The sequence below is a fragment of the Chaetodon trifascialis genome, chromosome 22 (assembly GCF_039877785.1).
Source record: "Chaetodon trifascialis isolate fChaTrf1 chromosome 22, fChaTrf1.hap1, whole genome shotgun sequence".
NCBI lineage: Eukaryota > Metazoa > Chordata > Actinopteri > Chaetodontiformes > Chaetodontidae > Chaetodon > Chaetodon trifascialis.
In genome coordinates this window covers 15673953-15700048 of record NC_092077.1, presented here as the reverse complement: position 1 = coordinate 15700048, position 26096 = coordinate 15673953, and the positions used below count along the sequence as shown (strand labels likewise).

Genomic DNA, 26096 nt, shown 5'->3' with positions numbered 1-26096 from the left:
GGAAATAGCTGAAACCAGCCCACAGACATGCTGGCGGATTAAGACGAAGACAACAAAAATATGAATAATTTGAAAGGAATATACATATATTCATAGTGTGTACTCGCACATCAACTGTCCCTCATTTGATGGAGTAACTGGATTACTTTATGGGTATTTAAAGGGACCACAATCAAATCAGCTGTTCACAAAGCCCCTTTAAGCTGAAATAACACAAGTTTCTGTTAAACTGAAAATACTTGCAGGGTTAAATTTAAGAGATCCACTGATATTTACAGCCTGAGCAGAAAAACAGCTGCATAGGTCGACCCATTTTTATGTTTATTGTCCAGTGTCGTAGTAAATATGATGGGAACAAAAGAAGTCAGGTGACGTAGTACAAAGAGCAAGAAAGTAGTAGTTTTGCTGCCCACACCAATGCAGCAGCATTTAGGCGTATGATTAACCTGTAAAGTGTCCCTGAAAAACACGCTGTTCTCAGGGGCCCGTGTGTATTACTGTACTATGTCAATCAGAGAGTAAAGAGGAAAATGATGTAGATTAGCAGTGAGGAGCTCCTCAACAGCGAGCTCTTGTTGTATTTCTTAATACAGTGTACTCTGTATTGCCTTTCCCATCACAGTAAACACGATGTCTTTTTGGCCAAAACACAGTAACCACTCGTTGTCCTTGGGCTGAGATTAATTGTGTGAGGTATTCTCTCTCTCTCTTTGCCCTCAGGTCCTAATTAAGTGGAATTCAACTTGCTTCATCTCGTAATTATGAAGCCGGGGAGAGAGAGGAGCTCTGGACCGAGTAGATATACAAACAGATTGAGGAGGAGGAAGGAGAGCTGGAGAGGTTGGGCAGGATGGGGAGTTGTTGTTAGTTGGATGATTTTGCTTCAGTTTGCAGGCTTGTGTTCATATTTTTTACCGAATGTGATTCCAGAAAAGCTACAGATTAATTTACATTTTTGAGCCTCAGACAATCAGAGTAGCTACTGCTGCTATCTGCGGATTAAATGAGGATATTTATTTTGTACGACTGATACGTGACTGAATTTCTGAGAAACTGCACCACAACAGAGACTCGACACACTCCGAGGCCTCCATTCATGTCTAAAAGTGTAATGATTTATTCATAAACAAGCAGTTGTGTTTGCATTTATAATTCATATCAAAGTGACCCAAGTGGGCATTGCAGAGAAGCAATGACAACAACAGCAGCAGCATTTAATCTGCAACGTCGTTAGATCCGGCTGTGATGTCCAAAATATCTCAATTGTGAGCTCAGATTGAACGGCCCGAGGGATCAGGACGCAGCAAAGACATTTGACAGTCGATTTGGCGTACTGTTGGTTCGGGGTCTCGTTCCTCACATTCAGCCTGTCACATCCCATCACAGCAAGGCGGGACTCAAAGCTCAGTCTCGTCTTTTTGACTGATGGAAAACTTTTGCAGAAGTTTCCGGTCTTCTGAGGTTAGTCGAACAAAGACTCCTCATAACCGTCGGTCTCTAAGCTCGCAGGGATGCGCGGTACAGGCAAGGGCAGCGAGGCCGGGCTGCAATCAGCGGCTCTACCCCACCCCTCCTCCACCATCCTGGTTACACTAATTACATTACTCCTGGGGAGACGGGATAATCAACTCTTAATGAGGCATGGAAGACTTCAGTGCTGTGCTTGACATCACAGTGTCTACCAACAGAGGTGCTGAACCACAGCTGCACAAGAAACCCATTTTACCCCAGACCTGATAGGATGTTTAGACATTTTAAAACACTGTCAGCGCTACATGAAATTAACCGAAAAAACTTTACTCCTCTTGTTATTCTTAAAAGACATCCTCACTTTTTTTTACATTCAATGCAACAATATTTCCACTCGTTATCTAGAAAATAACACTTACAGTCTTGTCTTCACACTCCTAGTAACTATGTCCTAAAACCTGGATGACCCAAGATTACTCCAAAGGATGCATCAGCAGCAGACCAAGAAACATGCTTAACTCCAATTTAGTTAACATTTCAGCAGAGAAAACCAAAAGAGCAACATGTTAAAAACAAGCAATTCACCAACTTTTTTGTACTCCCTCCTGCTGCCAATTAACCTGCACACCTGCAACTCATCCGCTAATCAAACTCCTGCAGTAGATACACCCCGGCTCTAACCTCCAGTCTTTGTAAGATTGTTCAGTTTGCCAATGTGGTACGAACGTTACTGGCAAGCTCAAGGTTTGTTGATATTTTCCTTGTAGTTTCACCAAGCCAGAGCCGGATATTCAATGCCCCAGTGTTTCCATTAAAAAGAAACATCTAGTGACATTTTGGCAGCTCTGAGAGGACCCTGAGTGATGGAGGCTTTCCCGTTTACATTCTCCAAACTGGTCTGACTGGAAGGATTTTAGCAATTACTTAATAAGTGCAATCAATCAGGACTGAGACCAGCTGTGATTGATTAAGTGGAGTTAAGTCGAAAACTGTCTGGATGACTGGAGTTTTTAAAATACAAATTCAAATTCAGCCACTCAATCAACATGACTTTTTAACAATGTGCTGCTTGAGCAGATGCCTGAATATCAATAGATTGTTTTTCTTGATAAATGTGGATAAATATAAAATATTCTGCCACAAGTGACACAATGAAATCCACCATTAGGGTAGCCTTTGATATGCAGAACAGACTGAAATCCCAAACTGTGAAGAATAAGTTAGTTAATGTTATTCTGGAGCTTCCCATAAGACTTAAAAAGGCAGCAGCAGAAACACAGAGTATTTTGTTCTCCTCTGGGACAAGCTTATGCTCCTTGAGATTATCACTTTCCCCTGCTGGGGGATTTGTCACTGATCCCTCGTGCAGTGGGGAGCAGGCTATTTAGTGACGCTCCCTCAGGGATACGTAATACAATAGGATAATACAACGGCAGATTGGGAACATTTTCTTTTGCAGAGAGGAAAATAACACAACATCGACGGCTGCCGCTTGCATCACTGATACTCCCACTCAGCCGGTCTGAAACACACTCGGGCGCCCATGCACTCGGATGAATAAATCTCTTGTCTTTCATACACACAGACGCTGTCGCTTCACTCTGTTCAACAACACACCGGGGATGTCAGGCTCAGGGTTGCCAATCACTCCTCTTCCTCTCTTCATGGCATTCACCACTCTCATTTCGATCCATATCCCTTGCTGTTAGCTCTCCTGCTGCTCCGTAACTAGCACCTGATTAGGAGCGTTATTACGCCCCATAACTTCAGCACAGACTCCTGGAAAGACCTCGTTATCTCCACATCAGCTTCAACACTGTCGCTCTCTGTCTGACAAATGGACACCATCCCATAATCATCCAACCAATTTAAAGGGTAGCACAGGTTTGGAAAATGCCAGCGGACTTCCAAAATGCGCAGTTTCTTCCTCCAGCCTCAGCGAAAATATAAGAGAACCAGGCAGATCTCATGAAACATGTATAAAGCCTCCTTCTGGCAAACACTGGAGAAATCAAAGCTATGGGAAACATCACTCTTGAGGAAGCGTGTTACTTCATGCAAGCAAATTGTGGGTGTAATTAGACATTCAACTCTGACAGTTTTTAATAACAGCCATGCTTCGGAATTTCACTCAGCAACCTCATAACATCCTGAACATTAAAGCAGCGTCCTCATAGCTAGTTTAATCACAAGGTAATGGAGCCTGTGAGGTCTCTGATGCTTGTCCCCATAAAGCTACTGTCCGGAACTGTGCAATAAAAGTGCGATTTAGTGTTAAATAAGGCATTCAAGACAAATAGAAAGTAATCAGAGAGCACACGGGGCCACAGAGGCCCCATTATTCTGCCCCATTATAATAGAAAGTGTTTGCAAGATTTTAATCAGGGTGTGCATCAAAATAGACACATAAAATGAGGTCTTTATACAAGGATGAACTGTGCCAAACTTTTCACGTCAGCTCAGATATAAGTGTTAAGATTTATGCAAGTGCTGCAGCACCAACTTGCATTTAAATTTACAGGTAAATGTATAAGTGTAGTGTGAGTGAATGTGAGCACATGCTGCAAAAACATTTCACAATTTGTTGAAGAGTTGGCAGTTTCTGTCAAATAGTCTACAGGGAGTTGGCCAATTAAAGGAAAACTTCTTTCTCTGGAGAATGGAAATAGTTAATCTACAAATGTTGGTGACATTCGGATGAAATGTGTAGGACGAATGAGAGAAAAAATATCTAACAAAAATCAAAATGCCAGAAAATCAAACTAGAAAATGTGGCATATACTGTTAGAGCTTTAAACCAGAAACAGAAACTGAGAAAATAAGAGTCTAAATCTCATAGGTTGAAGCTACAATGATTGATTTTTTTTTGTCTGATTTGTTACCCTTTTAATCTGTTAAAACAGTTACCTATTTACACATCCAGCAGACATGGAGCAACATTAGCATTCATTTAAAGTCCTGTGTCTGGCCACTTGATGAATGTAAGCCCACTATTAACTCTGTTTTTAACTCTACTTTTCAGGGAAGAAATGTGGTTCTTTCAGCGCTAAATGCTCCACCAGGTGTTTACCAGGAAGTCACTAACTCTGTCCGTCTTGGCACTAAGGTAGCATATAGTGGTTTTATCTGAAGTTTTTTGTTGAAAACAACTGCCTGCTGCTACAAGTGAGGATGATGAGAGCCGTGGGAGTCAACCAAAACACTGAGCCGAAAGATGCTAAAATGCTCCATATGGCTGATGTGAATCGCAGAGTTGAGTGATAATTTCTGACTACAAGCACACCTTTAATATTTCACAGCTATTTGATGCATTTTTAGTATTAAACTATTGCTTAGTGCAGCTTTAATCACTGAAATTTGTGAAAACGTTTGAGATATTGTGCTAACAGACAAACAAACAGTAGCAAGAACATAACCTCCTTGGTCAAGGTAGCTATGATTCCCCATATCAGTGACTAACATCAGTCAGTGTTTTCATACTTGTAGTGGCCTTGGAGCTATCATATTATGTTGTATTTGTGCATGTCAATAACCACCGCTATCACTGCTGTTCATTTCTTCGCAGTTTAACCCGAAGAGAGGGGTATCCATTTTGTGGAGGATAATTACAGTCCCAGAGTCTTCTGAAGAACGGGGACTCTGGATGTCATTTTCATCTGGATGGCAGCCCTGACAGTCTCTTCTACTTCTCCCCGTCTCACATAATCTCCATCTCCCTGCTCGTTCCACGTCCTAACTACTCTGCAATCAAAACTGTCAGTCACACTTAAGGCTCTAAATACCTTGCGATTCCCCAATCAGACACACCAGTCTTGCTTTACCTTGAACAGGCTCCAGCCGCTCCTACAGCCCCGTCTGTCCATCATGTCTCGGCTAATTTTTAAAGACAAACGCATCATCACCTCAGGATGACATCTTATTCATCAACACGCCGCAGTAATGACTGAAAATAAAGTCACCTTGACAATATTGGTGCAAGGTTTTTCTGTTTTTACTTGTATTTTATTCTCACTTTTCTCATCTTATGCTATCATTAGGTATAAGATTGTCCAATACTTTAGTTTTATTTGGTCACAAAGTAACAACATTCCCATCAGCCTCAGCTTTACTTTTTGTTTAGTGCTAATTAGCAAACATTAGTATGCTAACACATGACTCTACAATAGCGAACATAATGTAGTAAACATTATACCAGCGAAATATTACTATGTTAGCATTGTCATTGGGAGCATTTTGATGTTAGCATTTAGCTCAAAGCATTTAGCTCAAAATAAGCTAATGCTATCTTATAGATAACACTACCTTCAGCTCCAAATTCACAATTTGAGTTTCCTCTACCTTCAATGCTAATTAGTGCATGTTAGCATGCTAACATGCTAAACTAAGTTGGTAAACATGGTTAACATTAGGCCTGCTAAACGGCAGCACGTTAGCACTGTCATTTTAAGCACGTTAGCATGCTAACTTTTGTAAGTAGTCCAAAGTATTGCTGAGCCAGTGGCATGGCCGTAAACTCTTGGTGTTAATTATATTTCTATTCTCTTTAGCGATTGTTTATCATGGATTTTATGTGCATTTGTTTATTTATTTCATTGTTTTTAATCTGTAATGCACTTGATAAAAGTGGTACGTAAATAACAATAAAAACTAAAAAAGCACACGGCTGCTGCAGCTTGTAGCACTGAGTACACCAATGAAACTTTTACTCCACATTAATGTCAACTTCCTCCCCTGGCTGCTGCAGATATGCGAGCAGCTGACCTCAAATCTGGCTGTGATTGCAGCGTCTTGGACTCGATCTTCAATCTCACCTCTCCACCAGAGCACACACCCCATAAAACACCTCGCCCTCACTGACACCTTTACATCTCCTCACCAGCGCTGTGTTTAGATTTATTCTCAGGCTGACAGCTCTATCAAATAGATCGCTGATCATCTGGGTGGCAGATTTTAAAGGAGGGGTTTGTGCACATGATTTCATGAAGCTCTATCTTTTTTTATATCTATCTTTAAAGGGTCATTTAGTGATTTTTTTCCTGATCACAAAGCACAGTCGTATCTGTGGAGGGGCTGACTCACACTCACACACACACACACACACACACACACACACACACACACACACACACACACACACACACACACACAAAATAAGTATTTTACCATAGTATGACAAAACAAAAACAAATTTGCTCAGTTTACTTCTACATTTAGCAGTGTGTGATTTTTTTTCATTGCATTCATTTGGATTTTAATGACGTACACACGCATTTGGGGCAATACGGAGTTCAGTGTTTTGCTCAAGGACACTTACACTTTTTCGGTCAAGTGTTACCAATTAAAATGCAGTTAAATGCCAGCTTATGATTTTGAAGGTTCTTTTTAAACTTGAAATTGAAAGTTCATTGTTGACCTCAGAAAACATCATTCACTAGCTCCACTTTGTCACTGCTTTCAGTTGAATTGTGATTGTCGTGTTTTTATCAAGGTCAAGAGCAAACTTTCAGTCTCATTATTTAAGACAACCAGGATGAGAAGTCTTTAAAAAGCTCAAAAGATGGAAATTTGAACATCTATAATTCCACTGGGGAAACATGGGCCCATCCAAAATCCCAGGCTAACATGCTATTGAATATGCTAAAATAGCATGCTAGATTTGATGTCCCAGATCATAGTAGTACTTTTACATGCAAATGTACATTAGGTGCATACAATTTAATAATTTTATGCCTGAGGCAAATGCTCATGTTCCCATCGGCCTCTTGTCTTCTCTCTGTCATTATACTTTTGCATTTCTTGCATTACATTATCCACTGGCTAGCATGCTAAACTGTTAGCCTCGGTGCCTTCCAGACAAGACAAGTTATTTTATCTCCAGACTCAGACACAGTTGTCAAAGTGGGACGCTGAGGCAATGAAAGTGTCAACTTTAGAGGCTGATTGAGCTCACAGATTGTTTACTGTCCCTTTAAAATCCTCATCAGCTAAAGGAGGTGATCCACTTTCTTAATCCTGGGACTCAGAGTTAGTCCGTCGTTGAGATCTGTGAGCTTCAGCTGACTTGGCTGGCTCTTAATTTGGCTGATTCATTCTGCGTGCGTTGCCATTTCTCTTTTTGTTTCTGCTTCTGTAGCGCTTTTTTTTTTTTTTTTTTTTGACTCAGTGTAAAATCACCGTCCATCCACCGAGACCTCTCCGAGTTTAAAAAACAGAAATGTTTTCCTTTCCAGGCAGCCAGGGGGAACCAGCTGAGCACTTTAGTGAATAGAGAGAGGGAGTAGGGGAAATGAGGGCAGAGGGTTTCATCTAAAAACCTCCAGGTGAAGACATCACTCAGAAATCTTTTTCTTTCTTTTTTTTCCTGCTAATAGCTTCTTCTGTGTGTGTGTGTCCATGTCTGCGTCTCAGTCTCGTGTGCGGACATGTTACATCACTGTAAAGCCTCTCAGACTCTTCCGGTCCTTCATTATATGTGTGAGAGGATAAAGATGAGGCTGATGTCATTAGCTGCTCTGCTTTGAATCCAGACCCTCTCAACTGTCAACGACACTGCGAAGTTTCTCAGAGCTCACATCAATATGGCTTTTTTTTTGTGTTGTTAAGTTAGAGATGCTTGCTTCAATAGTCCATTATTGCCAACAGATTCTGGATTTTATTTTTTTATTTAATGTCTATTTTTATGAGGACAAGCACAGAATTTAAAGCATTTATATTCTGGGGTGAGATCAGTGATTTCAGCGATTCATTTGGCCTGATAAAAGCAGATGTGATTATCAGATCTTCAGTGTCTTCAAATAACCTCAGCTCGAGGTCCATTTAGTAGCTGTTCTGGAGCTTTTTTACCACTTCACATGCTCTTTGTCAGCAGATGCAGTTGCCCAGTTGTCATGGATTTTTCTGAGCACTTCAAAGACTTCTTGATATTAAGATTGTTTTCTGAACTATTTTAAGCTCAACATGGATTCAGAATTCAAGTATATAAAATGTAAAATCTACTTATGCCACAGTTGCACAGCAAACTATAACACTTGGAATACACCTGAGCACAAATATGCAGATGTGCAGGGCGGTGCAGAGGATTCACGGTGGGAGAGGACGAGATGTCGTTGAAGTGAACATCTGCAAATCCACAACAACTAGGAAACCCTCCACCTGCCGAGGAATGTACCATGATCAAAAGCTGCAGCTGCTTAATGGACCTCGTTTTAGCGACTGCCTTTTTCACAGGTGATGTTTTACATTTCATGTGTGAAATATGTGAAAACCACACGTGCTCATGGACACACCACGCGTAAAAAGGATTTCACATGTTTGTTTTGTAACTGCTAATAAGTTCACATTTAAGTGTTTTTGGACATTTAAACCTGCAGTAACTGATGTTTTGGGCCTCTTGGGGGCAGCATGGTGAACTTGTAAGCAAACTATATTAGCATTCAGTTGTATTTCTGGTCACCTGATGAATACAAGTCCAATATTCAGTCTCTTTCAGCTCTGTGTTTGGTCTCCACCAACTCCTAAGTTAACTATCAGTCTCTTCAGCTGCTAAATGCTGCATTATGTTCGCCAACTAGTTGCTAACAAGTGTTGTTTGGTGCTGAGCAGCTAGTGTGAAGTGGGTTTTTAGAGCTTTTTTACTGTTAACAGCTGCCTGCTGCTAAAAATCATGTTTGACGGCAGTGAGAGTGAACGAGAAGTAAAGCTGAGGCTGGGCAGTTTAACAGTGATCTGAAACTCACTATAAAGCTCCATAAAGCTGAATGGAGCTGCAGATTCAGGTGATAAGACTCTGTGGGTGCATCACTATGAGCGGCCCTTTACACCTTGTTTTCACATATCATTTGATGCACTGCTGCTGTGAAAACAATGATTAGAGCAGGTGTAACATTTCACAGGTGAACACATGAATTTCACTCTACAATTTTTGAAAGGGGCATTTTAGTCTTAATGGACATAATGTTCAATAGGTTTTAGTCCTTTTATCAAAAGACTTTCATTTTTGGCAAATTGTCTCATTAAACTGCATAAAGTGACATTTTGTGCACGACACATATTTAGTTTATATTCTGAGAATTGCTTTTAAAAACTAAATCCCTGCGTAGTTTCAAAGTACTCTTTCATTATTTCTTGATAAATGCAACAACGGTCCTGATTGATACACTGATGCTTTTGATTAAAGCTCAGTTGATGCGTTCATTCCCTGCTTGATTGTGATTATTATCTATCATTTGTCCTTTATTTCCAACATTTTTGATCAAGTTGTTTGCTTCTCATCATGTAAATTTGGCACACTTGAAAAAGAGAGCCCTTGTGTGTTCTTTCTGACTCTGACAAATAAAGGAATGATTCAATAAAAAGAGCAAAAAATAAAATTTCATTGCACGTAACACCATTCTTGTGCGTCTGTTGTCAGGAATGAACATAGAATTTTGTGTAATTTGTATATTAAGTAAAGATGATTGCCTTTTGGACTATCATATGGAGAGAAATAACACAAACAGTATTTCAATATGAAGATTTCAGCTTTCACACAGTCCCTGGATCAGTTCACATTATCTCGCCTTCGCCTCTGCAGACGCAGTGTGATAGTGTCTGCATATTCTTTCCACGACACACTGTGACAGTGATAAGCAGCACGCCCCGGTTCCACTTGACATCTTTCTGAAGAGGTGTAAAATTGAATACCACACAACGCACCGAGCATTCATAGAATAATATCAGTCAGTCAGGTGCTTTATCAAAGTGTGTTATCATGCATCAAACATAAGGCTACCAGAGCTTCTGTGTTCTCTGTCACTCTCACAGTCACAGCTAACTACAGTACATGCAGCTGTCCCCCGTTTCTTGATGTTCTGGAGAGCAACATTTGGATCGATAAACCTCCAGCTACCAAATGGACCTTTTATTTTTGGCTCCAGACCACTTAGTAGGCAGAGAGCACCACGAGGGAAGCCACTTACTGAACAGGGAGCTGCTGGTCAGACAACCAGGAAATGGGCCGTGAGTTGGAAACACTTTGACGGCACTTTGAGCAAACCCTCCTCTGATTCTATGGATTTCTATGAATGCGCAGCCACAGAAAAAGAGCAGCCGTTCATGTCAGGGCAATCTTCATATGTGTGTGTCTGCAAGGACCAGATGGCCATCAGAGCTCTGCAGCCCAACCAGGTTACTGAGCACCAATGTGCAGCCTCACATCAGAGCTTCTGTGAATGCTGCTCCACCCCGAGCGCCCTCACCACCTCACCCCCTCACCCCATCCTGTTTTCATCATCAGTGACACGCTCTGGTAAGGCTTTTAAAAAGGTTTCTAAGTTGTTACTAATGGATTTGTTAATGGCAAACAAATCACTTCTTACGGCTTTACATATAAATAATAAGCCATTAATAACCTTCTGGGTCATTCGGTTGTGAAAAATCCATTTGGAGTGTATCGTCCTCCAGATTGCTTTTTTACAAGCTCTTTAATTCATCCAAAAAACTCCACTGATTGGTGACAAAGTGAAGGAAAAACCAACATCAAATTTCTTTGTGGTGTGTTGGGCCAGTTTCACTGCTCCTTGGCACAGTTACAATAAGTCTGGGTAGGGATGAAACACATTTTTTTCACAAGATATTCCTTCATTTAGTGTTTTGAACATGGCGACCACAAAGGCCAGATCATAAGATCCCATCATTTTAATGGTGTGTTACAACCCTGATTCCAACAAAGCTGTGACGCTGTGTGATAAATTAACCAGAATGTGAGAATGCTGTACAGCAGTACAAAGACAAAATATTTAATGTTTTACCTCATCAACTTCATTGATATTCATATTTTTATTTATTTATTTTTTTTTTACAGATTTTTAAAAAAGATTTTAGATTAATTTCTCATCTAATTACACTCCTGTGTTGATGACTTATTCACTTTCTGACAAACAATTAACTGTGCAGTCATAAATATTATTAAGTCAATAACGTGAAGCCCACTGGAGGCCTTCCTGATGAATTAATAAAGTTTTTTTATTGAGCCTCAACAGCTATGATGACGATCAGATTAATTACTTTGGTGTTGTTAAAGCTCTACCAAGTTAAATGTCAATCACCTCATTACTTCGTGGAATATACAGGGGATAAATAATCATCATTGGTTCATCAGCTGATTAAGAAAATCTAGAAATGTTCTCTTCTGCAGTAAATAAAACCAAAGTTTAATAGGCCAAAATCTTTAGTTTCATTAAAAAGGTAATGAAATAAGCAGGCAGCATGAAGCTGTTCTCATTAGAGGCTTTTGGCTGATCAGCAAACATCAATAAATGACAGTGGAACCTTAATATCTCAGCAGTCACAGCAGCAGAGGTGACTTCTGATGACAGTTTGGAGGGTTATTTTCTTGTGGGGGGGAGTATTCAGGCAGAAAAGCGAAGAGAAAGACATAAAAGTTGGTTCTCTGTTTGGGCGGGATGCCAGCACTGTCTGATGATCGCCTGCCAAATGCTGTGCAAAGTTAGGCGAAAGAATTGTTTAAAACTATAAAACAGACCATCAAACCAGACTGTGTTCCTTTCACATCTGCAATGAGGCAAAGGAAACGGTTACATCATTACAGAGATCATCATTATTTGCAGCCATTTCTCTAAAATCTCTTTATCTAGCAGGAGACGGCGCTCATCAAACATTCAGGACAGCCCGTCGCTGGAGGAGAGGGCTGCCTCTGAGCTGTATGTGCCGCCTTTGATAGCACATCACAGCGGCCCCCATACCACCTGAAATCTGACAGGGAGGATTTTTTTACAATCACGGTGGGATTTCACACTGCTTAGAGAGAGAAAGCGCCTCGATATTGGCAATTTAAGTTGCCTTGAGAATCTTTTAATGGCAGATTTCACCGTGGCCTCGATGTGACGAGCGACACTGAATGAGGCACCGTGAGCTATTAGCAGCAAGATGGTCTGAAGGTATCAAAAGTAAAAGTACGTTTTGCAAGAAGAATGTGAACCTGCGGCTGATATGTGACGTTATTAGATGGTTATTACTGATGCATCAATGTCTAAGCAGTGTATACCCGGTCAAATTAAGTACTTCATACAGTTCAGCCATTTAGGTTCCCAACCTAGACGTCAGGCCCCTCCAAAGGGTCACAAAATAAACCTGAGGGGTGTGAGACGATAAGTTCTGCTCCACAAATATACATTATTTTTATTTTCTTTGAAATTGACCTGTTTGGGCCATAAACTAATCTAAAGGGGAGCTTTCCAGTCCTCTGTAGCTGCTCATCACCTCTGCTTGAGGCTAGCTGCTCGAGGCTACATTAGTCGCTACTAGCATAACGCTCCTGAATCTCCAACTGAACTGTCTGCGGTTAAGTTGCATTGTGGGAAATGTAGGAAATGTATGTGTTTTGGATTGTTGATTCAACAATAAAGCTATATGAAGGTCTCAATTTGGGCTCTGGGGAATCATGATGGACATTTTTACTGTTTTCTGACCTTTCATGGAGCAAAAATTGCTAAACTTATAAAATAATAAACAGGTTAAAAGTGAAAAAATCTTGTAAAATTGGCTGTTAAGATAAATATAGTGGAGTTGACTAAAGCGCAAGTACCTCAAAGCTGTGTAAATGTACTCAGTTACTCTAACCACATTCACATCAGCCACCAGAGACGATCGGATCAACTGTGACAGCGTTTGAAAATCTGCTCCGCTGACATGGTGGGAAAAAAAGTGGGGAAAGCCAACATGTGACTCAGGGGAATAAGAAGCAGCTTTGATCTGTGACAAAAAAACTGCAAAGACTGAACCTGCCAGGCTGTGCCAGTCATTAGGACTATGATAGAGCTCATCATAATGCCTCCTCGCCAAGATAATCCAACTCACAGCTGCTGGGGTTTGAGACACTCCGGATACTTCTGCGACAGAGGGTCTTTTTTTGCAATGAAATGGGAACATAGTGTTTAGATTAGGCCGAACAGCTGGCTGATGGCTCTGCTAACCTCGATATCTAATCAATGGTTTATTAGAATGCAGTCTGCGGCTGCTATTTATTGCCAAAACCGGTGGTCAGCAGACTTTTGGTGCTTTGTGTGTCTGTGGACAAAAACAGAAGCACTCTCTCTATGAATGTGATCATAATTGGTTATGACATGTAATTCCCGTTGGGGAACAAGCAGTGTGTTACAGCAGGCGTCCATGAAGATGCAGAATATGATGCCGGGAGATTATTTATGCACACAAATTAGATTTATATGAGAATTCTGAGGCATGAATTATGCTGAAAATCCCTTTTTTCTCAACAGTCATTATTTGCCATATGTTTGTCTGCGGGGGTGTGAACTGATGGGATACCACTCATTTTCTCACAGGAATAAAATCAAATGTCCTGTTTTTGGTTCAATTACAGCTCTGTCATTGACACACATGTACAGTTGTTTCTATTAACAATCCTTCCTTCTCACGGCGGGTTGAAAAGTGCTTCCTTTTCTGACCTTGTGCCGTTGTTGTTTATCATGTATGCAAGCGATCTTCCCTGAGGTTCAGCTAATTCAAATGTTTGCAGACGACACAACAGTCTCAGTAACAGCAGATTTGAAATGAAAATGAAAATGAAAATGAAAATGAAAATCAAGGCTTCATTAGCTGCTACGAGCATAACACACTCAGATCTCTGATAAAACTGCAGTTGAATGGTGTCGGGGGTAAAAGGAGGCGGGTTTTGACCAGACAGAAGGAAGTGAGGAATAAAAAAACACATCTGGTTCTGCTGCACACTTTTTTAAAAACTGCCCATCATGAGTCCGACAGTGTCACGGGGTTGAAAAGCTTGTTGAACAGGTGGAAAAGAGCAAATCTGTGTTAAAGGGGAAACAACACCAGAAGCCTGACAACATGCGCAGCAAGGAGGAGGATAAACTGGAAGCCACTGTGTTTTTTAGCATGTGGAAATGTTCAGATTGAAGAGGTCGCAGAAGTCAAACTACTGGGAGTCAAAATACAAATCAATCCATCTTGGGCGGCTCTTTGCTGACCTTTCTAAACTGGTTTCTGAGAGCGATGGTTGGACCAACAGCACATTCTCACCCCCAACTCGTCACATAGGGACGTTTAGTCAAGACCCCCCCAAACCCCTTTGGCATCATCTTCAACATGCAGGGTAGTCTGATAGTCTTCTATAGACAGCCTGTTCTCACTCCCAACATGTCAAAAGATGTAATGTAAAGAGGCGGAAAAAGTCTGACAATTGGTTTGTCCTGTCCGGGCTACTGTAGAAACATGGCAGTCCAATATGGCGGACTCAATGGAAGAGGATCCACTGCTTCTATAGATATAAAGAGCTCATTCTAAGGTAACAAAAACACAATGACTCTTATTTTCAAGTGATTATACACTAATGAGAACAGACTTACACTACATTTCTGCCAAGAAATCCTCCCCTCCCATCCCAACGTTAATACAAGGCATAGAATTCAATATCAATAAGAATAAAAACTGAAATGAAATGTGTTTACATCACATATAAGTATATCATATTGCATAGATGTTATGTGTGCACTGTCATACATGTGTATGTGTGATTTGGTTTACCGTATGTTGCTGTTTTTATTGTGATTTTAATACGAACTCTTGGTGCAGCTAAAACAAATCCAAATTAACAAATGATAAAATTTAAAGACAGTAGAAATCATCTACTGGTGACATGTAACATTCAGTATTTCTAAAACCCTTAAAAAGCTCTGGCTCTGTTGCTCTGTGCCCCAGTCGACCAAAAAACATGAAAATCTAACGAGGAAAAAAGGTTTTAAAGGCTGACATTTACTGTCATTTCCCCCTGTGTATTCAAATAGCTGGCTGAGATATAAAACTGAGCTGCACCACTTACTGAAAATGAAATTTTGGGAGGGAATCAAGATCGCTGCACATGCAGAAATCCTCTGTCTGCTTCAGAGAGGAAGCTGGAAATCTGACAAAATGATGAAAGGCAGAAAGACGCGCACATTAGCTGCCCCTTTGATTTCCCTTTCTCATTACCTCTATATGTGTTTCTTCCTTTATTTAATGTGTGTGGGGGGGTTGATTATGTTGGAGAGACCTTTTCTGTTCTCAAAAGAAGGTTCATTTGCATATTTCAAGTTTATGCTCCTGTTGAAAGGCGTTCACAATGTAAAGCACAAAAACCACAGAGGACTTACCTGTTTATGAATTATTAACCTTTTTTAAATTTATTACAGCTTTTGGGCTTATAAATGACAAAATTCTGGATGTACTTCGGAATAAGCTGCACAAAGGGATTGAAATGATGAATGAATATTTACATCCAAACAGTGGATATACATCACTGTCTGGTTCGGATGAATCTCGACGTGTTTGGGTAACCTCAGTATTCAGACCTGCAGGTATCAGTAATAAAAGATGTAAGTGTATAAGAAATGCTTGTATTTTTTTCGCTGTTTAACTCTTTCAACAAACACCATATTTCACTTTCAGTCTGAGGTCTTACGTTCTCCCAAGGCTGTTGTCACTCCACCTACACTTCAGACAGTTACATAATGTTTTATCAGCTCTTTAGTAACCACAGAAATGCTCTATAACTGGGTTTCGCAGTACAAAATGTGCTAAAATAGGGCAGTGTGGTCAAACTATTGAGTTCTTGACCTGAAAAGGCAGAGGAACATCTGGATTTTTAGGTAAAAGCTGTACATTTTGGCTTTTTGTAGTTTTTTTTACAGTCTGAGTGGGGAGATGAGGTTCAAACAGGTAATTTCCTGTCAATTATATGATTGTAGAATTAAAGTCTTACTCATTTAAGCTCTGAGTAATCTCATCAGAGTCAGAGAATTGGAGTCAGTGATCTGAAAGAGCAGGATTTTTGGGTAGAGGCTACACATTTTGACTCAGTTGTTTTAATCCTAAACTTTACAGTGTTTTAGTGTCTGAGTGTGCAAATGAGGTAATGAGATAAAACAGTTAATTACATGATTGTCATTATTGAACTCTTACTCATTTGAGCTCGCATTAGCATCTATTGGACCTGAAAAAGCAGGACAACACCTGGATTTTTTTGGTGCAGACTCTTATACCAAACTGTCTACAACCTGAAGAGGGGGCATCTGAACTCCGTGCACCCTCATCTCACTGGAGCTCTCCTGGACCACCACACAACCACTGAGCTGTTTCACCAGCTCTCACCTGGCAGAGCGTCCTACCTGCTGCCAGCTGCATCCAGCCACAGATCTTATACACGGTGCCGGTGCTGCAGAAGAAGAAGAGCGCGAAGCAGCCGATGCAGGTGAGGACCAGCACCATTGACATGCCGATGAAGAAGGAGGCGGCCTTGAACGCACCAGATGGGATGGCGCTGAACTCGGTAAAGCTGCCCTGACAGGTCAAGTCCCGGGACAGCCCGTTCCCGATGCAGTAGTGGAACAGACCGAAGTAGCCCGCCTGCGGGGTGTCCACGCCGTCTCCGATCCAGTACGGCTGGATGAAGCACACCACGTTGACGATGGCGAAGAGGATGGTGAAGATGGCCCACAGGACGCCGATGGCGCGGGAGTTGCGCACGTAGTTGGTCTGGTAGATCTTGGCAGCCTCGGAGGCGGGGAGCATGGTGGTGGTCGTGCTGGGGGCCCCGGGGACCATCCTCCGGTCTGTGTGAAAGGGGGTCCGCTCGGTCCTCCGGATCAATGAACCTGTCCTCAGCAAACTAACATCTGCCGCATCTGACCCGTAAACGGCACAGTCACAGCGCGCTGCAGAACTTCAGTCCTGTCGCTGTTTTCGGGTTGTATTTTATATTTATTTCGCCTGACTTTATTCAGTCACTGTTGTACCCACAGCATCACTGCGCGCTCGCATCCATGGCAAGGTCGGATTTTGCTTTCTTCTTGTGTTTTCCTCTGATTTTCATTCATCACTTTGCTAAAACGAAACGTGCGCTCCGGGGAAAAAAAACAAGCTTCAGGAATCCATCCTCTGCTCACAAGCCCGCAGATTTATCCCGCATCTGTCCTCATATTCATCTAAAAATGTCCCTACCTGAGGTGTCCAAAGCCGGAGACCGTTTTCCGACAAACGGGTTCGGCTCAGTCATTCACTGGCTGAGATCTCGCTGAAACGGTCCGTCTGTGCTCGACGCCGACAGACCAACAACCGCAGCTGAGATCCTATTGAAACAGAGTTGGAGGGTAGCCTTGGATAGTACAGGGCCAACCCACATCCCTTAATCCCAGTCTGACGTATTATTCCAGTAACGCGCGAAATCTTAAACACACACAATGAGAAGTGAAGCCGATCGTCCTCAATTTAATGCTCACAATCCCTCTCGAACCGCTGAATAACACCAATATACCCGACTGTATGATATTATGATATATATGATATTTTGTTATCAGCAATTTGTCCAGTTTTCTGTGCGGAAAAGTAGACTAATGCAATTAAAGCTTCTCATTTAGAATGTTTATGGCATGATTTATGTTGTTTTATCGGTTAGTTGTTTTGTCAAACAGATACCTTAATTTAACAAATGAAAATGATCGCTCTACAAGCTGTTGTATAGCTTTCTGTAGATGTAAGTCCTATTGCACAGTTGTCATGGAATTACAAGACAAGATAATGAAATGTTTTAATATGTAAAATAAATATATGCTATGTTTAAAAAGTATATAGAATTTGCCATTTTAGAGGTGAGATGCACTAACGTGATAATGTATTTCGTTTAATTGACGATTTCCCTTTGTTTTACATTACGGTTTTTAGAGCCAAAACTCCTTTACCCATGATGCTGTGTGCTCTTTGTGATTGGCTGTCAACTGTGCACCGTCATTTGACGTAATCTGAAGGCGCGCGCGAAACTCCCGGCAGTGCTATTGCTTGTTTGTTTGCATGTCTAACTTTAACTTACCTTTTAACTGCATTTTAAGAGTATTACACACTTAATTTTGAACTAAGAAAATCTCCACAGTATCCCATAGTGCTCACAGCAAATAGTTGCCTACCTTATTCGTCGTTTTGCCCCCATTTTGTGTGGATTACGGCGGTCGTCGTCTCCAGTCTCGTGAAAGTGCTGTAATTGAACGTTAAGCTAACGTTAACCTGCTCGTTTGTAGCCGCATGTCAGGGACTTCTTCACGGGGTGATACACACGGCGTTGTGGTTGGCAGTAAATTAAGAAGATGACATCGCTGTTACGGCAGCCAGGGTATGAGGAGGAGAGGCTGCAGCGGGTCGCAGAGCTGCTGCCCTGCAGAGAGGTCCAAGCAGGACTGCTGCTGTCGCTCATGGGAAAGGTAACTGACGTCGGGACGTCGGCTGCTCAGCTGTCCGCTCTGGAGTTTACAGCCTTTGGCCTTTACCTTCAGTTAGCATGGTGCTTTGAACAGTGGTGAAATGTAACCTAAATACAGTACATCTTTATGTCAAGCACATGTCGTTAAGTACAAATATGAGGTTCTGAATTCATTTAATTTTATGCCACTGTTTACTTTTACTTAACTGCATCTGCCTGACAGTTTTAGTTACTAGTTTCCTTTCTCTTCTCTTCATCTTCAAATTAAAATTCTCTTACCTCTTACCTATGTTTACTGAACCTCATATTAAAAAGATAACAATGCCCTTAGGGACATTAGCATTACAGTTAATCATTGCCAACAGCACTAGATCTTATTCTAGAATAAAAGCTGATAGAGGCAGAACTTCACTGTTAGACTGTTATTGATTTTAATGAAAAGTTCTATTTATATTGAGTAAAGAGGCGCTGAACTTTGTTCTTACAGCCACAGCAGTACAGCTACCCCTCAGTCTTCATCTATGGTCATCAGGCTTCAGGGAAGAGTCATGTGATCCACGTTCTGCTGAAGGAACTTGAGGTGAGAGAGACATTTGCTGTCAGTTCAAGCCCCCCCGGGCTGAAAGCTGTTTCTGTGTGTGCATGTATGGGTTCAGGGGTGCAAATTTGTCATCAACACAAGAATTAATATCATGTTCTGTCGTCTTGGAAGTATTACATTTCACTGAAAGGAGAAAAGGTTAAGGGTGCTACATTGATTCTCTCAATAAATTGTACTGGATGTCAGAGAAGTCTCATTTCTCAGTGCACACAAAGGTTTGTGTGCTCACTTTCAGTGTTAGCATAGGCTTATTTTACCCTTCTTGACTAAACATTTTAAGACAGAATCGCAGGTGTCTGATTTAGAAAAGAAATTGCAAATCTGTCTGCACAACCTCCTCATCCCCATCCTCTAAGTGACACCTTCAGGATGCTTGTTCTGACCAAACAACCGTCCATAACCTATAAGACAACAAAAAGCAGCTGATCTTTTCATTTGAGAATCTGGGACCGGCAAACGTTTGCATCTTCTGCTTGAAAAATGGCTGAAACGATTGTGTAATCAATTAGTTGATCTTCAAGCTCTTTAACTGATTGACTGATTTTGTGTTCATTTATTGCTTTTATTTTCTAACCAAATAACAGCAGAGGAGAGCTGTGACCAGCTCAAATCTAAATGCCTTACTGTGACAGACCGTGACGTTCAGCGTGCCACAAAGGGAGAGGCGTGTTTTAACTCCTAACCCTAACTCCTTTCTTCCTCCCTCCCTCCTCCTCCTCTCTGCAGCTGCCTCATGCCACAGTCAGCTGCGTCGAATGTGTTTCTGTTGCGTTGCTGTTCGAGCAAGTGCTGCTGTCCTTCTTTGGCTGCGATGCCGCCTCGCTGCTCCCCCGCAGTCCCTCCCTGTCTGACTTTGTACGCATCTACAGACAGCAGCGCTCGCAGTCTCCTGCCAAGCAGACGCGATACATTGTGAGTGCCGTGCACTTAATGCCCCAAACAGAACATCACTCCTGACTTGGCTCACTGAAATACTATAATCCTTGGCATGTCAAATTATTTATTCTTTGGATGTGTCACTTAAATGTTTGCGTAATATGATTAGTAGTGATAACATATGCAAATAGATGCTAAACAAAGCTCCAGATGCATTAGCCTGAAGAAAATAAGTGTGGTTTCCAGCCAGCACGGGAGCAGGTTTAATCTAATGTTTTGGCTTCGTCATTTTTTTTTTTTTTTTTTTAGTTTTAAAGTGAGCTCACAGCATATAAAACAGCAATGATGAAAGAGCCATTCACAAAATAGTTTATTGAATATGGATTTTAAAATTAAGCACGTGTGTGTCTTTCAGGTCATGGAAAAGGCCGAGCTTCTGAGAGATACCGACGCCAATCTCCTCCCTGCTCTCCTGCGTCTTCAGGAATTGGTGAGAAAGTGCAACAAGCTCTTTGCGCCATCCATCAAGTGAGCCACTTTATTGTTGTTGCACCGTGAGGATGATGAAGAGGGACTTCTTCTGTAATGAATGACCTTGAGCTGAGTGTGCGGATCTCTTTCATGAGGCAGTTTGGGAGGATGAATGGCAGCCACTCTCAGCATTTTAATGAAAGACATCAAGAGCACAAAGACTTATGTGACTGTTTGTGTTTAATTCCTCTGAAGGCTAATTGTTTTCTGGTCAGTGGTCTTGGGGAGTGTTAAGAGGAATCTGTCCTTTCAATGTCATGCTGCTGCTTTGCTGCCACATAGGATTTGGAGGTGATAATTAGAATGCAGATTTATACGCATGTGACGGATGACAGGATGATGAAGGGTTGTTGTGTCTCTAATGTGTATTATTATTATTATTATTACGGCCTCTCTGCACAACGCTTAACACGAAGGATTTACTGTCCAGGGTTCGGGTTTATCTTATAATAGTGACAGAGAGGCAGGAGGTTGGAGTGTCTTCTCTCCCTCTTTAAGTGTGTTTCTTGGTTTCGCCTGCCAAACTTCAGCTCTTATTGGATTTGTTGTTTTCTCAACACAATACTTCATGATACCTTACATATTCTCCAGGGATGCATCCAACCAACTTTTTGCCTCTTGATTCCACAATGCCTCAGTTCAGAATATTTGCCAGTACTGAACACCAGTCTGATAACTGTGCTCTCTTTTTTCCCCAGATTTAATTAAATTTCTATTACCGCACTGAACTCATTAGGATCATCTTTATTTAAGGTAACATAAGGATAGCTGTGGCAGCAAAAGGCCTGACTGAATGTAACTGATAGCTGAAACCTTGAAGTAAAATACACAGAACATTCGATATAAATACATCACACACATAAATCGACGGTAGGAGTGTGTGCAGCTGAGGACGCGCACTCTGAGTGTTGAGTCCACTTGTTGAACAAAACCACTGTTATGTCACATATCCGTCCACGTGTCCTTTCCAGGTTGAGGACAACGTTACCGTCATCCTGCTCAGTGAAATCGTCTGGGACAAGTTCAGACCAAACACCGGCTGTTTCGAACCCCTTCTGCTCCATTTCCCCGACTACAGTAAAGGTATAATTGTCCACACACGCACGCGCGCTGCAATCAGCCAGCGTCATGAATAACTCCCACCGCGCTGCATGCATAACGATGACACACACTTGGCAGATGCGCTGCGAGATGTGAGATTTGTACCTGTGATTTCGTTCTAACACTTCATGCAGCGACTGTGGAGGAATATTGCATTACCAAAACACCACTGTATAAATTCAGCACTTAGAGGGAGTGAATCATTGTACTTGATAATGCGAGATCTCGCTGGTTTTGGAGACTCGTTGCTTTTTATAAAATCTGAGTTTCTTGTGTGGGCCTGAGGATAGTGACACTGGTTTTCTGTGTGTGTCTGTTCGTCTACTCGTAGGTGAGCTGCAGCAGATTTTGTCCCAAGACAGACATCCTTCATATTCAGCCGAGTTTTACGCCTCCTACATCAACATCCTGCTGGGAGTCTTTTACTCTGTCTGTCGGGACCTCAGAGAGCTGCGTCACCTGGTCAGACACACACACACACTCATAAGGCAGCCAGACTTTTTTTATAGTTTTGATTTTCAGTCTTTCATCATATATTTCTCTTTTTTTTCCTCTTTTAAACCAGGCTGCCCTTAACTTTTCAAAGTTCTGTGAGCCGTTGGCAGAAGGAAAAGGTAAAGTATAAAGAGGCGTATTCATTCATCTGACAGCTGATCAATATTTAAAATACCTCATGTTACCCTTTTCTTTGAGTTCATCTGATCCTTCTATCATGTTGAAATGCCCTTCAGCTATTTGAGCTTTTCTGCGTTTGCTTCATCAAAGCTTCATTAGTTGGTTTGTGGCCACTTGTGGCAAACAGAACACGTTTCAGCACAACACTGACATCACTACAAGTCATTGTAGTAAATGTGTTAGCTCCATCTCGGTGGGTGTAGATATTGAACTGGATAACTGTTGAGAAAACATCTAAGTAAAAGTAATAAATACTTAAAATGTACATCCTGCGTGACTGATGGAGGCTGTGCACCACTAGCCGCTGGATGTTCGACTTAATTCATCCAGTCGCTAACTTTATCTGTGTGTCTTTTGGTGCTGGGCAGGTGGTGTTCGTTGGCTTTATCAGAGCTGTTTCTGCTGAAAGCAGCTGCCTGCTGTGCAGAGTTTATGAGCTGTAAAGCCAAAACAATGAACTAAAGGAGGCTAGAAAGCTCCCTGATAAGTCAGGTGATAATCCTCTGTGGGTTCATCACACAAGCGACACTTTTCATATCACGCATCATCATTTCAGCCCCTGTTGCTCTTCTTTGTCTTCATGATTACCTCCCGTCTGTCTTCCCTTGATTTGTTGCCTGTTGCTGACTCACTCTGGCTTTTGTGTTTTATGTCCTCAGTCAAAGAGACGGATACACACAAGCTGTGGAGAAACATTGAGCCTCATTTGAAGAAAGCCATGCAGACTGTGTACCTGCGAGAGGTGTCCAGGTCTGTGCACATGCGAACCATGTCACCTTTGATCGAACCACTCATCCCAGTAACTCTCCTCTCCTTATTGTGTCTCCTCTTTCCCGTGTTCAGCCTTCAGTGGGAGCAGATGCAGCAAATGGAGGAGAAGGAGTCCGGAGCCTTGAGAGGTACCAGCGCAGTGACGTAATACGATTGCAGAGCAGATGTTAAGCTGTAAAACCGCTGATAGGGCGCAGTGACGCTGCGGATTCATGCTGAAATTGTCATTTTTGTTTTTCCTGTGCAGTTGTAACAGTCAGTGCTCCACACGCACAAAATAAATCTGAATAAATTATCACCAGATCTCGGGTTGCACTGAGCACCGTGTGTTAATGGCATACTGTATGAAAGCATATCAGGATGTAAGGGCGAAGTTTTCTTCTGTGCTTTAGCACGTCTGACTCATTGCTTTTATGTCCTCAAAGGTTTATCTGCTCACACTCATGTCGAACTGCCTTATTACTCCAAGTTCCTGCTGATCGCTGCCTACCTGGCATCCTACAACCCTGCCCGCACAGATAAACGCTTCTTCCTGAAGGTACACACATTTTACCGTCAATGATCTTATGCCGAAGTATGCTTCTATAGTTTTCACCTCAATGAAGGGTCTGGAGGGTGTCATATGTTGTGCTAATTGGTCATTTGTGCATTTGACACAAATGAAATTGCTTTGACTTGTCTCGACTTGTGTGAATGAATGAGTTTGTCTCCTCTGTTTCCTCGCACAGCACCACGGTAAAATAAGGAAAACAAACTTCTTGAAGAAAAACGAGAAGGTGATCGTCTTAAAACACTGACTTTAATCTCTGTTCGTTTTAAAACCTTTTAATATAATAACAAGATATTCTGTCTCCTTCATAGACAAGCAACCACCTTCTGGGGCCGAAGCCCTTCCCTCTGGACCGCCTGCTCGCCATTTTCTACAGCGTGGTGGACAGCAGAGTCGCCCCCACGGCCAGCATCTTCTCACAGGTCAGTGTCACACCTCACACCTGAATTTTGAGATTATGTTTATGCCACAGCGTCGGTGAAAGCCGTGGCTGGAGGCCTTGTGGATTTTCAGGACGTCACATTCTCGTGAGCACAATTTCTTCAAAGTATATTGCATTTTTTTTAGCCATGCTAGAGGTCACATGGCAGCGTCACATGGTCAACAGCTGTTGGATGGACTGCCGTGAACTTCAGTACAGACATGAAGTGATTGCAGAGGATGAATCCTAATGACTTTCGTGACCCCCTGGCTTTAGTTTTGGTATAGATATACATTCATGGTCCCCTTAGGATAACTTTGGTGATCCTCTGACATTACTGGGAAGTCAAAATGTGTCCCGCACTTTGGTTTATGACCTGCAAAGCTCATGACATTCTCACAATCCTCGGCTGTACTTCACTTTTCGGGCTGAGAGTAGCACAGCTCAACATCGCTTCCAGCCCGGCTGTAGTTGTCTTGGGCCAGTGTGTGGGCTGAACCTGCATTCAAGAGTGCAAACATTTTTACATTTGCCTGTTTTGACCGTTAAAAAAGTGCTTCTGGGAAAGGCCTTCATCTGTTGCTGGTGGGGAGAGACTTAATGAACCTCCTGAACTGTCCGCCTGTTTCAACTCTACAGTATGATTTTTTTTGCCATTGTCATGAGTTAAATTGAGCTCTGCAGTGGTTTAGTTTTGCCTTTCATTTAGTTCTGCAGTGCTTGTGCTCTTTCCTCATAACTGTGTCTCCTGGGTCAGTGACGTGGCTCCTGCAGACGATAGACAATAATTTAATTTCTCTTCTTTCCCCGTTTTCCAGATAAGCAAATGAAAGAGAATGTACGCTGGGATAATCACACGATTTTAAATGATAATTCTCCCCATTTCTAGGTGTAAATGGTGTGCTATTTCATGTTAAATGAACTCAGATGACCACAGTGTCTCAGATGCGAGTTTTCTACCCATATGGTCATGAGTTTTGGGATCCGTGGCCAAATGCTGATCTATTTATGGCCCCGAGCATAAAATGGTTTTAGGAAATTAGGCTTGACCCATATCTGCGCAACTGGCTCTCATCATTTAGTGCCTCTGCATCAAAGAGTGGAAAAGCTGTGTTTAAACAAGCGGAACAGAGGGTCATTTCAGCCTGCCTCTATTCTCCATTTAGATCTCCTCCCTGGTGACCTTACAGCTGTTGACGAAGGTCAGTCATGACGACCAGCTCGACGCCCCAAAGTACAAATGTGCTGTGTCTATGGACTTCATCTGTGCCATATCCAGGTCTGTTAATACACAAGACTGAGACTGACAGCAGGATTATTCACCTTCTACAGTTTCTTTTGTCACTGACATTGTGCTTTGTGTTGTTTATCTTCCAGGACGGTGAGTTTTGATATTGTCAAGTACCTGTATGACTTCCTGTGAGCCGGCTGTGAGTGAAGGAGAGAAGAGACGTGGTGACAGTAAGACAAAAGGGGGATTCATTCGCTTCAGGACAAGCATTTGGCAAAGCGAGGAGCTTGGACTACTGAGAATTCTGGGGAGCAAAATTAATGTAATTATTTTGCTGCCCCCTTGTGGTTGATGAATGAGCTTATATTGTCCTTGTAAAGTGTCTTATTCATGTTAAATATTTGCATTTGTATAAAATAAATGCCTGATTGGCGATTTTGCATTATATTTGCTTTAGTGTTTTTTTAAAGCCTGTGTTAAGCTTGCTGTGTATTTGAAGGACAGAGAGTCAGTATGTAATATTGTTCATCCTGCTTTAAATAATAAGGGAAAAAAGGATGAATATGATGCAGGTTTAGCATCTTTGCCTGAATAGAGCGACCTTGGCAC

General features: G+C 41.8%; 2 protein-coding genes across 3 annotated transcripts in view; one reads left to right on the top strand and one right to left on the bottom strand.

Annotated features, from left to right (window-relative positions):
* lhfpl3 (LHFPL tetraspan subfamily member 3) overlaps positions 1-17611 on the bottom strand; it is a 44731-nt gene extending 27120 nt beyond the window's left edge. The window contains exon 1 of the mRNA XM_070992112.1: positions 16650-17611. Coding sequence (XP_070848213.1) covers positions 16650-17085 — 436 coding nt within the window. The 5' untranslated portion in view covers positions 17086-17611. The remainder of the gene's footprint in view (positions 1-16649) is intronic.
* On the top strand, positions 16894-25933 carry orc5 (origin recognition complex, subunit 5). 2 transcript variants are annotated; one of them, XM_070992110.1, is made up of 14 exons: positions 16894-18731; positions 19218-19310; positions 20058-20243; positions 20623-20697; positions 21710-21821; positions 22171-22301; positions 22405-22453; positions 23174-23264; positions 23358-23413; positions 23711-23823; positions 24014-24061; positions 24147-24257; positions 25423-25535; positions 25634-25933. In XM_070992110.1, the coding sequence occupies exons 1-14, from the start codon at positions 18618-18620 to the stop codon at positions 25677-25679; spliced, it is 1338 nt and encodes a 445-aa protein (XP_070848211.1). In that variant the 5' UTR covers positions 16894-18617; the 3' UTR covers positions 25680-25933. The 2 variants fall into 2 exon arrangements, with proteins under 2 accessions (XP_070848211.1, XP_070848212.1); XM_070992111.1 differs by having other exon boundaries at positions 18277-18731; positions 25447-25535; positions 25634-25793.
* Positions 25934-26096: the final 163 nt, after the last annotated feature.

Excerpts from the sequence above, each read along its gene's own strand:
- orc5 (XM_070992110.1), top strand. The coding sequence starts at position 18,618 with ATGACATCGCTGTTACGGCAGCCAGGGTATGAGGAGGAGAGGCTGCAG. Across the intron at positions 18,732-19,217 it reads TGCTGTCGCTCATGGGAAAG|CCACAGCAGTACAGCTACCC; the intron begins GTAACTGACGTC and ends TTGTTCTTACAG. Across the intron at positions 21,822-22,170 it reads TTTCCCCGACTACAGTAAAG|GTGAGCTGCAGCAGATTTTG; the intron begins GTATAATTGTCC and ends GTCTACTCGTAG.